Source organism: Myodes glareolus, chromosome 19 (assembly GCF_982192425.1).
Source record: "Myodes glareolus chromosome 19, mMyoGla1.1, whole genome shotgun sequence".
Classification (NCBI taxonomy): domain Eukaryota; kingdom Metazoa; phylum Chordata; class Mammalia; order Rodentia; family Cricetidae; genus Myodes; species Myodes glareolus.
The window spans coordinates 16,811,185-16,829,541 of NC_142044.1; the positions used below are offsets into that span (position 1 = coordinate 16,811,185).

General features: G+C 45.6%; 1 protein-coding gene across 1 annotated transcript in view; it reads right to left on the reverse strand.

The window, feature by feature from the left end:
• The window catches only part of Ext1 (exostosin glycosyltransferase 1), a 272,026-nt gene that overhangs the window by 34,378 nt on the left and 219,291 nt on the right, over window positions 1–18,357 (reverse strand). The window contains exon 2 of the mRNA XM_048457107.3: window positions 925–1,018. Within this exon, the coding sequence (XP_048313064.1) occupies window positions 925–1,018 (94 nt within the window). The remainder of the gene's footprint in view (window positions 1–924; window positions 1,019–18,357) is intronic.

Sequence of the window (18,357 nt, forward strand, 5' to 3'; positions counted from 1 at the left end):
TGTTCCCTCCAGCATGGAGCCTTGCAAACCACAGCCATACCCGTTTCTAGTCTGCACAATCAGTGCACACCAGTAAGCCAAAGACACACTGGAGCTTCCAAGGAAGTCTTTATCCAACCCAGAGAGCAATTTGCTCCTTGCAACACCCATGAAGCTACAAGAAGGTTAGTGGGTGGTGGCATGCTTCTCAAAGTACACAAAGCACCGTAGAATGCCCTGCCACAGAAGGGAGCTCTTTAGCCTGAGGATATGACGGGACTCATAGTTGGCATGACAGGGTGAAGACGCTACGTAGCCCTCCTCAAATACACAGATTCAGACAGGGTGCTAATTTCTGGGAGGACAGGAAGGAAGGACAAGAGAGGGAGAGGGCATCCAGGAAGGCTGGCTGCAGGAGCAGCAGGAGAGGCCTCTCTGCAGTAGGGTTGAACAGCAGAGGCTCCACACAGGCTTCTGAGCTTCCTCTGAACTGTAGGGCTCTGAAACATTAGGGCAAGTCAGTCCCATCACTCTCTTAGAGTTTAGAATTCACAGAGGACCAAGATGGGGGCCTAACCCACAGTTTCATTTCTGGGGGGAAATAACAGCCACAGCTCCCTGTCGGTGCTCCTGAGACTGGCTTGCTGGAAAAGGAGAGAGTTCCCTCTTCAAACTCAGGAGCTAGATTGGCAACGGTGTCTACCCATCTACCCTCTGTTTGCAAATGTGTCCCTGAAGAATCCAGTCCCTGGGTGGTGAGACCATTCGGTCCTCTTATGTCCAAGGGTAGGGAGACAATCTTCTTTCAAATTCTGACTCTTCAAACTAGACCAAATTTTCTTGGAAGTAGTTTTTTGTTTTATTTTACATCCTCAGCAAAAGCCATGGCAAACCAGTTTGGCTTTCACCCTCAACACAAGGATGGGAAGTTTCATAGTCTCTCACCTGCAAAGCCTCCAGGAATCTGAAGGACCCAAGCCTGCGACCGCGAGGAACCAGACAGAAAGTGGCGTTGTGCAGCATTTCCCGATAATCATACCTAGAACAACAAGGGGCTTGGTCAGCCAGAAAACATCCAAGGGGAAAACTGGACAGCTGAGGGTCATGGGGTGTGTCCACTTATCCTGCACAACAGCCCCGGGAAAGGGCTACCCTCCCTTTTCCATGTGTGCTCAGAGAGCTTGTTGCATGGGGAGAACAAATAGGAACAATCAAGCTGTATAAAGCAATAAGGATCTCTTTTGCAAACAGTTTATAAAAGGACAGGTCTAATGGTTCTCATACCGAGTTGTCTTGTCTAGCTTCTGTTCCCCAAAAATCAGATGGGGAGAGGCAAGGTCCCATTATGTAGCCCTGGTTGGCTCAGAACTTGCTATGCAGAAGCAGGATGGCCTCAAATCAAAGAGATTCCCCCCACTTCTGCCCCCTGTGTGCTGGGATTAAAGGCGTGCACCATGCAGTAGTTTTTGCCCTGGCGAAATAGTTTGCTTCCATAGGCAGGAGAAGCATTCCTTCTGCATCTGCTTCTCCCTTAACGCCGTGTCACTCCACAACACTAAATGTTCCTGTTCTCTATTCTATTAAAAGATACTTCGGAAACCTCCACCCTAAGAACAAGCCAACATTTGTTTTCTCTTCAAACTGGAGTTTCTACATTTAACCAGGAACATTCAGTGACTCCCGACAAACAGTGCTCCAGTATGAGAATGGTTGCTTTGACTTTCAGCAGAAAGACTGGGGGTGGGGGTGGGGGTCAGAAGAAAGCTCACATGTAGATGAGAAAGAGGGGTAACAAAGAAATCAAACTAATAGGGAAGCATTGGAACCTGGGATAGAGAACAGGCGATTATTCTTTATACTCAAATGCCATTTAATAGTATTGTACTGTTTTGTTTTTGCTTGTTTGTTAGGGAACACTCTAGACAAAGGATCACATCACAAATATCACCTGTCTCTTGTTGTCAGCAAAATTTCAGACCGATGAAAAGCATTTAATTGTTTGAGACACCTACTTTAAAAGTGATTAACAGCAAACACATCCCTAGTCGTGCAGTTTTGACTTCATTAGGAGTTTAAGAAAACTTGGGGAGCTAGCGATACCTCATGTCCTATAAAGGCTCGGAATCGTACAGCCGAGATGAAATCACTCTCATTTTTCAAGCACTTCCAGTGCTGAGCAGACAGGTGTGGCTCTGACAGTAGCGTATGTCACCAGCATTTCCAACTCTAATAGTCTAATTTAACCATAGCCTGAAGGCACTGGGTTCCTCCCTCTTCTTTTTTGGGGGGATATTGATATATACATTCATATTTTTAAAGTCCACATCTATTTTTATATTCTCATATAAACTAGGCATATGGGAGTAAGCCAATTTTCAATTATAAACCCGTCATTAAGAAGAGACATCATGCAAAAGGACCATTTGCTTAAACAAGCATGTACAACTAATTTGCACAAGAAAAGGTCACTGTGAATAGATTAAGATTATCTCCATTGAGAGCAAAATAAAAAGCCCTTGCTGCATTAATTAAGCTGCGAAATAGACTTCAAAGTGGAAAGGATTTTTAAGAAGGATCAAATTTAGCTAAATAAAAATATTAAATTTTGATGGTAATGACGTCTCTTTTTTCACCAAACACAGAAAAATAATTGACAAGTATTTTCAAGTTCAAATGTAGATAATGTCTGAATTCTACCTAATAGGTAGAGAAGAGGGAAAGAATATACAGACACAAATTTATGTGCGAAACTTAAACTGATCTTTTTTTTTTAATATAGAAAGGTCGACTATACTTCAGACTACTGCAAGGTTTAACAGATACCAAGAATAGAAACCCCCGAGGGACCAGCACAGAGTCCTACATCCTCATCATTAAACTGCTAAAAATGTAAAATCTTATTAGTGTCCTGGATGGTAACAAGTTTCAAAGTCTCCACTTGCAGAATTTAATTTCTAGAGTGTGTGGAAGAAAAAGAAGGGCAGAAAACTCTTGGGGAAAAGTCAAGCGACAGTTCCACCGGGGTGTTGACTTTTAAAGGGGTCCACAGAAGCATTAGTTGCTGATGTAGCAAACGAAGCCACATGATTGAAGCTTGAAGCCATTCATAGCATGAGATGTGTGAAGCCGTGTAAGCCAGTTAGTACCTGCTATGAGACCATGAGCCCAACACATACGTGTTTTGGGCATCCATTTTTACAACTGAATTGGGTCTGGCCTTGTTGGAGGATGTGTGTCATAGTGGGTAGGCTTTGAAGTGTCAAAAGTCTTAGACCAGGCCCAGTCTCCTCCTTTTCCATACCACTCAAGGGTCCAATGCTTTGCTTGCCTTCTACCATGTTCGACACCATGAAGGTCATGGGTTCACCCTGTGAAACTGTAGGCAACTAAATGCTTACTTTTATAAGTGGCCTTGGTTATGTTGTCTCCTCATGGCAACAAAAAGTAACTGAGATAAATGTTTTCTATTTCAACTTTTCAGCATGCTCAGCTCATAAACCCTTTTCTCTTTTCAGTTCTATTGGTCAGTGACTTCATGAAATACTGAGGTATTCCAAGTGAAAAGGTATCGATACCCTTTAATTAGGCCGGCTACCGGTTTTAATTGGGGCACTTCCTGTTTGGTATCCTTCAACTCCGCCTCCTGTGACGCCCTTTTACTTAACTGAACCATTTATTTAATTCATTTGTCCTTCTAAGAAACATTTCTGACGATACTGTCACTTTCAGACAGACCCTATTCAGAGGTAGTTGGTTTATCGACCCAAGAATGAACGGACAATGGATAAAATATAAAATCTCCTAAAGGGGCTCACATCAGCAAAGAAAACTAGAGCCATCCCTTCGGTGTGGCACATAGGAACCCAGTGGAATGCTCCCCCAAACATTTTACTAGTAAAAATCAAAAAGAAAGTCGGATTTAAACCTTCTTGAAATAGTGCCAAAGGCACAAACAAAAGAGAGGAACGTCCATTTGAGAAATCTGCTCAGCCTTAGGTGACTGGCCCCTGTCCCATGACCTGCTCCACTAGACCTGTTTCCACCTCTGCCTATGAGGACTGAGAACTGCACCCTGGGAGACACATTTACACCCAACTCCTACCGGGAAGGGAAACGACAACCCACTAAAGCTGAGTAAACATTTCCAAATCACACGTCTGATATGGAAGTTTTGTCTAGAATACGTAAGGAACACTTCTGACTCAACAAAATGGGAATCCAGTGTAAACATGGGCTAAGAATGTGAGCTGATATTTTCCCCAAAGAAAATGAATAAGGAGCCAAGAAGAGCACAGGAAGATACTGAATATCGCTAGTCATTGGAGAAATGGAAATCAAAACACAATGAGGCATCACTGGGCATTATTTAAGGGGACAGCTGATAAGGTGTAGAAAACGTGAATTCTTCCAAGGTGCCAGTAGGAGAGGAAAATGGTGAGGTCTCTTTGGGGACAATTTGGCAGTTCGTCCTCAAACTAAAAATGGACTTTTCATATGACCCAAAACTTGTACTTGGGCATTTATCCCAGACCCAGAGAAACGAAGACTTATTTTTACATGGAAAAACTGTCCGCAAGTGTGTAGCGCAGTTTTAACTGTAATAGCCCCAGAGTGGAAAGCACCAAGATGCCCCTCAAGGCGTGAATGAGGCAACGGACGACGGTATACATTGCCTAGAACACTTCTCGGGAAACAAATAAAAGAAACCGAGATGGATCAAACTACTCACGTACACGAGAACCTCAAGGATGCTGATGCTGAGTCCAAAGCCACCCCTAAAGGGTACGCAGTGCATTGCTCCATTTTAACAGCACTTGTGGCAGCACACAATCACAGGGAGGAAGAATCGAGTGGTGGCTATCATCAGTTAGAGGTGGGGGAGACAGACAGACAGACTCGAGAGGCCAAGTGGGAGGACAATCGTGTAAAGTAGACCAGGTCTCCCGATTAAGTCAGGGAACGCAAAGCCCCTTCTAATCACACACAGCTTAAAGACAAGCACACCGGCCTACGTGAGTGGGAAAGGAGTTGTGATGACCGCTCTCAGAGAACTTCCACCTTTAACTGGTAAACCGCTTTGCTCCACTGCGCAGACAGGCATGGCAGTCCCCGCTCCAGCGGTGATGACACAAATGACACAGGAAGTAGCAGAGTTTTCCTAAGTGGCTACAAAGAGACACGCAATGAAAGGACGTGGTCCTGAATTTATCCTAGAAACAAGAACAAGGACCACTCAAGAGTTCTAATACTTTTCTTCCTACGGTTGTCCCGAATAATGTATGGGATATACCCCCATTTAAAACGAGCTATGGAATAACACGTTTGAATTTTTTTTTTTTGTCACCATACCAAATGCATTGTTTCTAGTAGTGAGTCAGTGCAACTGGCTGGGGTGGTGTAGAGTGGTACCTTTCATTCCGCCAAGTGTTCTCCCAGCCTTCCCTGGGAAGTGCAGAGACCTCAGGATTACCCAGGCCTGCTGAATCAAGAACTCTGGGGAGAGAGCCCCGGATTCTATGCGAATCCTCTGTAAATCACAGGACATTTTGAGCAGCCCAAGCCTGGTAGTTAAGAACCTAGTAATCAAGAGCTCCGTGGTCAAGCAGCCAAACCCCGGGTTCACATTCCAGGCTTGCTGTATGCAAATGAGGTGATCCGAGGGAATGGTAATTTGCTTAGGTTCAGTTTCCTTGTTCATTGGAAGGGGATGATCCTTCCGCAGGGCTGATCAAACGATGCATTTTAACTAAAGCACGGCACCTTGTAAACAATTAGGAAAATGCTCACTATAATCACCACAGTTGAAGGAAGACAGCAGATAACGGGGAATACAGGCAGTTGTGAACGAGGAAATCTGGGCTGGAGAATTTAGAGTTTGCATCGCCTGTGTGACCCCCATGCAAATCTCTTAGCTCAGTCTCAAAGCTGTGGAGCTCAAATGAAATTATGTACATGCAGCATAATCAAGAAAGCAGTATGCAATTGCAAGTTATTATGGCAAATTATATCAGAAGGGATGGAATAAACATTTTTTAAAAACTACCAACAATAAAAGTAAAATAAAACAAAAACAGATTTGCCAAGACAGCCAAGAGACAAATGTGAAGCAGGCCCTGGAAAAGAAGAAGGGAAACAGAAGCCGCACGCCAAACCACAGTAGCAGTGTGGAGTTTAAAAGCATCTTTCTCGTTCTCAGTCTTCCTGGCATTCCCGTAGACCCAATGTCAGGGCACATTTGCCAAATGATCCTGCCATTTTGCTAGTCACAGACAGAGGACAGGGAGGAAGACAGCAATGGGACTCTAACCTCCAGACTCACACAATTCCGTCTGCCCGAGGTGATAGGTGATAGTTTGTTTCAAGTACTTATTTAGGAACTGGGGGAACATTCACGGCTCATCTGCTCCTGCTAGCCCCGTCCCTTATAAGTAGTTACTCTTCCTGTGTTTACACCCAGTGTTTGAGTCCCATCTCTTATGAAAAGAATCAGCAGGAAAATGCTGGGGATGGTTGAAGTTCCACAGAGGGCCCCCGGATGAGGAAAATGAATTAGGAATATGCGCAGCAATGCCTCTGTCTCTGTTTCTCTCTTTCTCTCTCTGTGTTTTCTTCCACCAATTCAGCAAAAGTCAAGACTATGTCTCTCACATGCACCACTTAAGAAGCTCCCAATCCAGTGAAAAGACTGTGAAGTTGTCAGAAAATCATAAATCAGTGGCGGGGGGGGGGGGAGAGTGGGGGGGAGATAGTCATGTGGGGGCACAAGCTGGTTTATGCAGGGAAGATAAGGCATGGCCACTGGTGGCATTAGTGAGGATAAGGAGAACAGAGATCACACAGATTTCTAGGACTTAAGGCTAAGTACTGATGGGGGAGAGAGAACTACCAGGTCCAGGGAGGGGACGGGCATTTCTAGGCTAGAAGCAGGGGGCATCAGGAACAAAGGGTCCAAGTTGAGGGAAAGCACACACTTTGGAGTGGGTCAGAAAGGGTTAAAGAGGCTACTAGCTCAGGAGGGGGCCCAATAGGATGACCTCGCTTGCTCCTTCCTGGAGCTCAGACCTTAGTCCAGGAGGGTGAGTGTGAGACACTGAAGAGCTCCAGAGAAAGAATGACATGAGCCCAAAGGCATCCTTCACAGGCAGAGCTGAGAACACTGGAAAGGGTCACCGCTAGGACCGCAATACCAGTGCCCCAACTCCAGGGGCCTGATTCTACAGCCATTTTCTTTCCGCGACACAATGCTGCTTCCGGTCAGTCCACCGCTTGTGGTGTCTGAAGACATGCAATTCTTATGGAGGCAACTATGAAGCAGTTCAGCTCAGGACCGCTCACCCAGCAGCTGTCAGTTAGAGGGTTCTTTCTTGGTCCCAGGTCACCTTTGGGACGCCACACATGACGGGCCTTTGTTTTCTAAGCTTGTGAGAAAATATGAAATTGATGCCTGGCACAGATTTGACCTGAGAAACATGAAGTAGGAGTTAGAAAGTGGGTACAGCTGGCCACCGTGCTGAGGTCATGGAAACGTACTCACAGCATGGGAAAGCACGGGTTCCAGTGGTTACAGAACATCTGTTTGGTTGGCGGAATCTGTGTCCGCCTGACACATACTTACAGGTCTTATGCACATAACTGAGCTGCTTCACATACATGTCAATCAGTTATCCAACTACATGGAACTGTGCGCTGACTATGACCGAGTAGAGCAGCGACAGCCTTAGGGAGAGTCAGCAACGCCCCTACAGCAGCAGCTGTTACTTAAAGGTGGTGCAATTCCTTGTCTTGAACATTCAACAGGCAACCAACCAGTCATGGCAAGGATTAGGTGATATTCCTTCCTTTGCGACCTCTGGTGTGAGACTACCAATTCTAGGCTGTCTGCTGCAGACAGGGAGGCATGTACAAAAGCAAGGATGGGTGCTGACAGCCATCCCTTCATATTTCCTAGCTTCTACAGAGGACAGTTTTCTCCATATGTCAATTTAAAATCTATTTCAAGACAGGGACCGGAGGTGAAAGGTAGCATTCTGCGGGCCAAGGCTCCTGGGAGAGGCACTGACTCTAAGTGTCATCACATGACCGCCATAGGCATAGGTTTGATATAAGGCGGATACAGTGACACCTGTCTTTACCGCCAGAGAAAGAGAGGAAGGGGATGCCTGGCGTCAAATATGCTCTCGAACACACCCGAGTTAGAATCCCTATTGTTTTGAATCTTGTCCATTGCACGCCTACCTTGAAGAGTCACTGACAGTCACTCACACACAGTCACAAACACAGCATGTATTATTAATATACTGTGTACTTCCAAAAGGGTAGGTAACATCCTCGTGGGACAAGCCTTCAGTCCCGGTACTCAGGCAGCACAGGTAGGCAGATCTACACTGCTAGCTCCAGGGTAGTGAGGGCTACCAAGAAAGACCTCCTGGTTCCTGCTCATTAACCAGCAGCTTGATGGTTAATATATAAACACATGATTAAATACGATAATCGCTAATGACAATAATTATACTACTAATAATCCCACTGGTTCAGCCTTTGCTGTGGGCAGGGCACAGAGCCACACAATCTATGTTCCCCATTGCATTGCATCGTTAGAACCGCCCCAAGGAGTAGGCACAACTCTTGTTCCTGTTTCACAGGTGATGATGGTGCATGCATCGCTCGAAGGCTTTGTGGCATTTGTGTAAGGAAAGCAGCATTGGCTGTGTGTCCAACAGTCCCTCAGTGCCTTTCCTAGGAGAGAGGAACACAGAGGTAGCAAAGGTGAAGACAGAGATTTGTAACACACTGTGCCCTGTGACATCAATCTTAGGAGCTTTCAGGAGGACACGGGTCTTGTGGTTGCGCCCGCTTTTATACTTTCAGTGCTGGATTTGAAAACTATTCTGAGAGGGATGCAGGTCCAAGACACTTGAGTCTAAATTCTCCGGTTAGAGGTACAGCCATTTGTGACAGGATGAAATAAAGGGTTACTTGGGTACAAAGGGAAGAGGAGACACTGTGACAATGGCCTTGGGTGGATAAATGTTTCAGAAGAGATATATAACAGGGCCACTCAGGAAAGGAGAAGGCCAAGGGCATTATCTTACCATTAGCGTTTCCCTAGGTGCTGGGCCACAGGAGACGGCCAAGTGGAACGGGGCCAGGAAATATAGAGTAAAGGTTACGAGGACTTGGCAAGACGGGCAGCAGGGAGCATATATTCTCAGGACAGCTTCCCTCATGTGGACAGGTGAGGACGACAGAGGTCTAGAAGTGGACGCTTCAGTCTCCCCTGCCTTTCTGCTTAACGTCTTCACACTGGCTGCCTAGAGAAAGTTCCCTAGACCAGAAATGACCACTTCAGCCTCCCCTGACTTCTCGCCTAACTTCCTCTCCTGATGTCTAGAGGAAGTCCCTATGACCACTCCAGTCCCATGCCCTGCCTTGAATCTGATGCTCACTCAGCTGAGTTGTTCATTTTATGTCTTCCTTCCCTCAGACTTCATAAGTCAGGACTTCGGTCTTACTATCTCTTGACCCACAACCCACCTACCTACCTATGGCTAGCATTTGCCGACTTACATTGTGTTGATAGGGACTTTGAAAAAAGGAAGGTGAACATGAAATGGTATAACTCTTCATTAGGACAAGCTCAACTTTTAACCAATAAGCATATATCCAAGTCTTGATCAAGCCAAGCCTGCCTAAGGTGATGCTCCAATTTCAATGGGACTCGGAACAAAACAACACAGAAATCAATCTTTTGTTCTTGGTTTTCCTTTTGTACAGTTAAAACCCCACTTTCTCTGTCTTTATTTCTAAAGGTCTGGCAACTTGTTAAAAAGTTATCTTCTCCTTGAACAGTGATGAGAATTGGAAATTCGTGCTTCACCAGGCCTGATAAATAGCATTATGCGAACATCACGTCAAATATATGCACAGCGGTGTTCTCACTGAGCGCGCGCCTGCCCTTCCTCCATGCCTGAGCTGAGGAGAACAATTGCAGACCCTCCTGATGGCTTCTCACCAAGGACAAACACTGACTCGGTCCAAAAGGAAGGGCTTTCCACCCACAGAAGTAACGGGCTCACCCTAATGTTCCACAAACTTCCCTTAATGAAGTAAGAAAAGACATCTTGTCCTCCCTGGCTACCCCTGTCTGCCCTTAGGTGAGGCAAATGGTTGGAATTCCTGATGGGCTTTTCTCCTAGCCAGGGAAGACAAGGATGGAGACAGAGCCTGTCTGAGACACTGCGCTCTTTGTCAGTTCTTAAACCTTCTGTCTGATCCCTGTACTTAAGTGATTACAAAATACGTTGGAAAACAGCCCTGGTTTGGGTAACCTCGCCTTCCCATCTTCTCTCCCACTATCACCATTACAGGCTTTTAATTTTTGACTTAAGACAGGAACAACTCAGTCCTGGGCCTTTGACACTGACCATGCAAACAAGACCTTGGAATGGCATATATTAATATCGTTGAGTGCTGCAGACATCTAGGGCGCTCAAATGTAAGATGTAAGTTTCATCAGAGAAGATGTCAACAGAAAGTATAACTTTCCCCTTTTGGTATGGGGGTGCACAGACATGCAAATGCAGGGGTGTTGTGGGAGTAACTTCCGCTGCCTCAACCAATAGTCGCTGAAATACGAGCCCATAGTGCAGCTGGGAGCGACTTCCGCTCCGTCAGCCAATAGCTGCTGAAATACCAGCCCATTGGGGCGTGGTATATTTCTCTTTTAAAAAGAGAAGCAGTTCCGGATAAGGTCTCTCTTGGTTCCGGCTCTTGGTTCCGGTGCTTGTTCCTGGCTCCTGCTCCCGGCTCCTGCAACTAGGCTCCCTTCCTGACGGTTTATGGTGTATGTAAGTTTTACCCCCCAAAATAAATAACCCCTTAAAACATAACTGGTGTGGGATTGATTCGCCGATAATTGAGGGCTCTCTGTTACTTCCCGCTGAAACCTAACATACGCTGTGTAACAGCAGGAAGACACCTTTTCTTGTTCACTCCTATTACCCCAGTCCTGAGTACACGTCCGGCCTAGAGTAATCTTTTGTGATGTCTTTGTTGAACGAATGTCAGAGCGTTCAACCCTCAGCTCATTCTTCAGGGTCTGCAATGCTTATGAGGTTGCAAAGCATCCAACTGCTGCTGGTGCTCAAAAGAAACCGTCACACACGTTTCCAAACGGATCTTGAAAAGACCCCTTTTATCTTTGTCCTGTGCAATGTTAGCCTTATTTCTTCAGTCAAAGCTAATATTTGTCAACTTCTCTAAATGCCATCTCCTTTAAAAGCAAGACCCATTAAAAATGTCTTCAGGAACAACCGAAAATATTTTTTTTAAAAGCATCATTTAACCTGTTTACGTAGAGTGATGTAGTAAAGCCTGCAGGGACTAATATTCACATAAACTTTCTGCTCTGGACCTGGTCCCTGACTCATCTTAAGCAAGCTATATTGACTTGAGTCTACTTTGGTTTATAAAACTGGGAATCATTCTGGTCTTGCCTACTTAGCAAGGTGTCCTGAGGACGTAGCAAAGCAGGTAATCAGAAAACACTGAGCAAACTTAAGTACCTGTGAGCATCAGAAAGGACGAGACTAATCCTTCTTGGAGCAGCTTTTGGTCTGCGTCACAGGTAGATGTCAAAGGCATTATGCTCGTCTTTCCTTAGGGAAATATCGGCTGTTTTCCAAAAGCATCCGGAAAAGTGAATTTGTCACCACTGCCAAAGGTGAAGAAGAAAAAGGCTGCTGGAAGGGTTTCCCATTGCATTACATCCTAGCTGTCAGCCAGTTGGTCTGTTTTCAGGGTGTGAATCGTAACTAAGTTGGTTCGGAACTCTTGGTTATGGGGCCCTTCAGGAGCGAGCACTTCTGTCACGTGGAACATCTTACTGCGCCGTTTTCACTAAGGCCTCCTGACTTTCAAATAAACCGCCACGTGAAACTTGGCATCAAAACAAAGTGAGTCACTTCCTTTTTAGAGAAGGTGATGCCTCAGCTGTGTCAGACACACAGCTGTGGGGCGCTGACGGCTGCGGCGATTCCGTCCTCTTCCTATGCACGCCCTTAAGACAAACTGTCTCAGGGTGGATTCTGAGCAAAATTTAGGGATGATCTTTACAGAAAGTTAGCCCAGCCGCCGCCAATCAACCATACCCCTCTCCACAAGTGCAGGGTTTGGAATTATAAAAGTTTTGGAGGTGTGAAAACATAATTGGAAAACTTTTTTTCCCCCTGCTTAAAGGGCTAATTGATTTCACAGGTGTTTAATTATCATTTGCTGTGAGATAATGCCTTGTAGTGCCATAAAAAATGGATTTAATTTTCGAGTGCTTGCAAAACCATTGCCAAAGCCAAGTTGGAGCTGAAGTTAGATAATTATTCTATAAATCAAACACACTGCCTCCTTTCTTTGAAAATTTTAATACTTGGGGATAATGATATCTGACAACCTTGAAACTAACAGGAAAAAGATTTGGCTGCCAAGTGCCAAAAGGCAGCCATGGAGCATTTCAGGCAGTCTGGTTCATTAACAGTGACTCAGATGGCCTTAGGACCCTGGCTGCAGTCTTCCAAAACCTGCCAACAGCAAGAGTGTTGGTGTATGTCCAGGCATGGGTCGTTTCCACTGAGATCAAGTGACCATGCATCCAGCAAGGCCTACAGAAATGGAGAAATCAATTCTAAATTACGCTTACCCCTCAAAAGAGGAAAGGGGAGAAGGAGGGAAGAAAGGGAAAGAAAGGAGAGAAAGAGGGAGGGAGGGAAGAAGAAGAGAAACAGAAAGAGTAAGAGAGGAGAAATAAGAAAGGAAAACAAGAATGTACACGCGTGGACACAGCAGCGCTCACACTAAGTCAGAACACGCAAAGCGTAAGTTTTCAATGTGAACAATGAAAACTTTCCTATGCTCGAGGCATGCACTTCCTGTAACAAAGAAGGGAAATCATGAAATCAAACGTTTAACCAGCTGCAAGACACCACAAAAGGTTATTTAGCCTAAACATCCCTGATGAAAATCAGGGAAGTCAGAAGAGGCCGAACCACCTGCCCAAGACAGCACGAGATCAGACCTAAGCTGAAAAGACAAGCTCCAAGTGAGCGGAGAAAGAAAGACAGCTTGACAGTAGATCTGGACTCACACTCTCACCTCAGATCTAAAAATAAAAGAAGGATATACTCTTTTCCCCCCAGTGAGGGGGGAGGGGCCCGCACTCTAAAAGAACAGTGGCCGTTCTTTGACGAAGCCCAATTTCCACAGAAGTACCCAAGCTGCCTTAAATAACTCCCCGGGGGAGCTGGGCTAGTGCCATGTTTTGGATTTTCGTTTCCCTCCCCCAACTTTTATTCAGAAGCTGCTGAAGTCATAACACATTCCAGTATATGAAATGTGCTTAAATGATCTAAGGAAGTAGGGCGGCTGGCTGGGCGCACACACACACACACACACACACACACACACACACACACGCTGTCAGCACTATTTAATTTATGTCATGCCTGTGTACACAGCCCACACCCTAGCTACTGCACAATATGGATTAGCAGACAGTTTAAGGTTGTCTCAATAGCCCTTGTGAAAATATTTGAAGGTGAAGTATAGGATTGCCAGGGCCATACTCTGGACACTGTGTTTGGGTCTTTGCAGAAACAGTTAGGGACAAAGGTACGTAGGCAGACAGGCTAGAAAAAACTGTGGTTTCTGTCACAGTCGGAAAGGGAAGCAGCCATAAAGCTTGGCATAGAATTCCCACCAGAAACTCTTGCAGTTAGTCAAAATGATGCTACCGATGACAGCGACCGACTATCGACAATCTATGACATGCCCTGTCCTCTGCAAAACACGTTATGTCCATTGGCCAGCTACCTATCAGACCACCATAGGCTGAGCAGTAGTGGGTACCCTGCTCCATGCCACCTTTCCTTGACACGCTGGGCATGCATCACGTCACGTATCCCAGCCTGAACTCGAACTCATCATTCTTCTGTCTTGGTCTGTCGAGTGTTGGGATCACACAATATCCAAGCTCAGCCTTTCTTTCCCCTAGTCGATGGAAGAAGAAATGGAGGCATACAACTAATTTGTCTAAATTCACTTTAAGAACAGACAGGAGATAGAAACGGAGACAGGTTGTTCTTAGTACCCAAGGAACAAATGCCGCTGCTCACCGCTTCCCTGCCTTGCTGCATGCAGAGGATGTCTGGGGCCAGCTAAGTCAGCTGTGGCTTGAAGGATCCCACAAGGACTATACTGGAATCTATTGGACTCGGTTATGATTTTCCATCCTGAGACACGTCTGGTATTGGTCAGAGCTCTTATGTGCTGCTGAATCAGACACAAGACCCTTCCCGAGGCCAATCTCTGCCTCTAGGTATTCTTCCCCATCCCTGAGAACACAGAGCAGGGGCGAACCAAAAGCATCCTCAGCTCTACCTCCGAAGGCAGAAATTAGAACAACTTTTCCTAGGACTTTATGTGACTTTTACTTTCCCAACTTGCCACGGGGCTTTGAGTCCAAGACCTACCATCTGCCTTTGGTCCCCCTCCCCCACAGGCTGCCTTCTAGGGTGTCCATGTGTGTGCAGTGCACACTCGCGAGTGGGAGGGAGGCTGGGGGTCCTCTAGGTCATGAGGATAGGCTAGGGAAGAGACATCAAATAAAATGCAGGACACAGGAACATTTCATATATTCATTTACCCATCTATCCATTGTGCACCTAGCCACCCATCAGTAATTCTTACTGGAATCCTACTAAGTACCAGGTATCCTATCACCAGGGGCACCACCACAAACCCACTGAGCTTGGAGAATTCATTTCCTGTCTCGTGTGGGGAGAACGGCAGTGACTCATTCAGCACGTGTTCAGCTACAGTGTTCATGGGGGGCTCAATGAGAACACACAGGAACGAGGTTTGATCCTCTTACAAGGTAGGGATTAAATTGAGACCTACAGGACGGTGCCCAGCGAAACTAGAGCTGGAGACGCAGCGCCGACAGTGGCCGCAGCGGCCATTAAGAACTTAAAAACACATCAAGGGAAGCAAAATACACATGCCACAGCTATTCGCCTCAAAAAACCAAAGAGACCTTGCTGGGAGCTAAAGTTAAATCTGTAGGATGTTATGCAAAACGAAGACCGAGGCTTCTTTCTGCCCGGGAAATGAGTGTGATTAGAGACTGGGGCTCTAGGTAGGTAAGCACTTTGCCTTAACAAATTGGTTTTGTTCGACACTTGCAGATGCCTGCCGAGCCACAGCTGAGGGGCAACTGGCGTGAACCCATGTTACAGACAGGAAAGAGAGGCAGGGATGCACCTTCACGATCTGGCTGGAGTCAACAAAGGATGCTGAGGACGGGTACAGTTCACGCTGCTTGCTCTTCCTCCGGGACCTGCCAACTCACCTACTTTCGTCCTTATTCATGAGCCCCTATTCCTGTTGCTGCAGAAAATTCTGCAGGCTCTGCAGAGATGGTGCCTCGTCCCTAAATAATCATATTTTTACAGTAATTAAAAGGCAAATTCCCCAACTCCCTAAATGCACGAGCAGCATGAATGCCTGCCTGTATTTTGCCCTAACATTTTACATCTCTAGGGCGAGAGAAAATCATGATAGGAAATAATGGAAATGACTTAATTGCAGGAAGAATCAGTCGTGGTAGTGGTCTGGGAAAGAAAGGAAAGCCAGTCTCAACCAGGAAGTCCCCCTGGCGAACAAAACTGTTGGTCGGAAGAGCCCTGGGGTCTCGCTTCTGCCCTTCCATAAGTAATAACTTCCTACCAGCACTGATGGCTGCAAGGCCCAGGCTGGGAGAAGCCACTGAAGATATTTTCTGCTACAATGACAAGGCTAGCCTGCTGATTCTGGTCCCTAAGGGGAGAGAGGTGGGCAAGGGAATTCTAGTTATTAAGGAATTAGTTTGGACCAGAGCCAAAACAAAAGTCACAACTGGGTTTTGCCGAACCAAGACAGTTTTCATCTATCATCCTGTTAGACTAATTTAGGAATTATAGCACCTCCTCAAGAATGTCCCGTGCCGTAACAGAGATGATAGTGTGGGGTCAGGCCAGGCCCAACCACCAGCTGCTGATCCCTTAGAAACAAATTAGAAGAAAGGGTTGGGAAAAAATACAGATGCCCAGATTCTGCTTCCGTATTATACATCAAAGTCCTGTGTAGAGTAGGGAAGTAGCTAGGTAGAATCCACAGAAGAGATCAGAAACCACATGAAACTCACAAAATGATACCTTTAACGCATGGAAATGATGCTGATATAACAGCCATGACAACTGACCACACACATATGTGCTCAGTTTCACCCACAGTACCACAGTCTGTGTGTCCCTATGTGTGGGAGCAGGGGGTCAAACTCAGGTAACAAATCCATTCCACTGAAGACTGAGGCTGGCAGAGGCTTGACCATCTGTCCAGAGGTGTTCCCCCTCACGCCGAGACAGGGGTTCTCTGTGTAGCTCTGGCTGTCCTGCAACTCACTCTGTAGACCAGGCTAGCTTCTCAATCAGGGATCCACCTGTCTCTGCTTCCCGAATGCTGGGATTAAAGGTGTGTACCACCACAGACCAGTTTCTGCCCAGAGGTCTATAGCTAGGGTTACAACATGAAGATGCCCCATGACCTCACAGTGTGAGATGCTGTTAACTTCAGTGGTGTTTCATACCAGCAGAAATAGTTATAAATGAGCTCTTTCAAAACATTGTCACAGAGAAGATGATGATGCTCATGGGTAATCCATATAAAGTACCAGGAAATCTTAAAACACAGAACACACACACACACACACACACACACACGCCGATTTTCAGGCTGTGTGGAGGCTGCATCCTGCATAAATTAAAACATTCATATTCTGTCCCCCTTCTTTCCCCTAGGAGGATGTTAGGCATATATATGTTCAGTTGTCTGAAATTATTCTGAGCAAGCAATCATTAAACACGACAGGTACGTTCAGCTCACCCATCCAGGGAAATCATCTCGGGGCTGAACAGGCACCGAGTTGAGATACCATGATCGCACCCTGGACACTTGGGGTTAATGATGAGGAAGATTGAGTCAGTAACTGCATATTTAAAATATTTTAAAGGAAATAATAAAGTAATTGAGAATAATGGGCATGGTAGTATATGGATGTAATCCCAACACTAAGGCTGAGGAAGGGGGACGCCAAATTCAAGGCCAATATAGGTTAGTCAGGCAGCTTGCACCTCAAACAGGAACAACTCAAACAAAATGAAGCAAGAGACAGCTCAGAATATTTGCCAAATTAAGAAGATTTCAAACACCATTCTTACTAATCCTGCTGTAGAAATCTGAACAATATGATATTGGAGGGATTAACTCCAGATGGGTGTGACCTCTACAAAATATCAGACATTAAAGACAGAAAACATCTAACAGACTTTAGGCCCAGGGTTTATATGGATGCAGTACTTCTGGACTGTTTCAATCCTATCATAAATAAGATACAGGAAGGAAAATGTCTACCAAAGAAGTGTGCTCAGTAACTTTATACTTGTGGAACACTACTGTACATTTCTTTACTACTGAGATATTTTAATTATATTGAGTATATATTTTGGTTTCACACGGATACATATTTTATCATATTTTCAGCCGCACGCTAGTGATTCAGTAGTGTCCTCTGTAAACACAAGATGTTTACATGTGTTAGAGATGAACTTCTGATGGGGGCTCGAACTTGGACCACTAATTAGCATCACAGGCAACCGCCCTGCTCACCGATACATTGGCTTTGCTCTAGATGGGGAGTAACAATGCCAACATTTTCAAAATAGCAGATTCCATATGAAGATTGAGATCTTAGACTTCTCATGACAAATGAGACATTCCAGGAGCCCCAGACTACACTTTCTCAGAGAAAACTGGCAGGCACTGAGCTATCTTTGTGTCCTTTGTGATGACCTTTATGTCGTCGCAAGAGCCAAATCGTGCTAGGAACCCCTTGTACACACGTGAAGAGGCTGGGGGTCAGAAACGGTTCATTGGAGCAGTATGTCTTTTCCTATGAAGGAGGAGCCACGTCCTTCAATGACAATGAACTACTTGGCTTTAATAGGAAAACCCTTTTTGTGGTCTATAAAATTAGCCATATGACACACAGACACCTTGAGCTTCTTTCCCGAGGACCTGACCGTCCTCTACCCACCCAAACAATTTTCCAGCCCTCAATACCACACCAGAGGCATCTCTAGGCCACTCGGCAATGGAGAAGCATCTGCTGAATGTCACAGCCTGTTGACCCTCAGCAGGCCGACCCTGCTGGGCTACTCCACCAAGCCTAATTCATAATTTACACAAGAGATTCCGGCATGGAGGCGATGACATAAAACATTTATTGACAAAGGG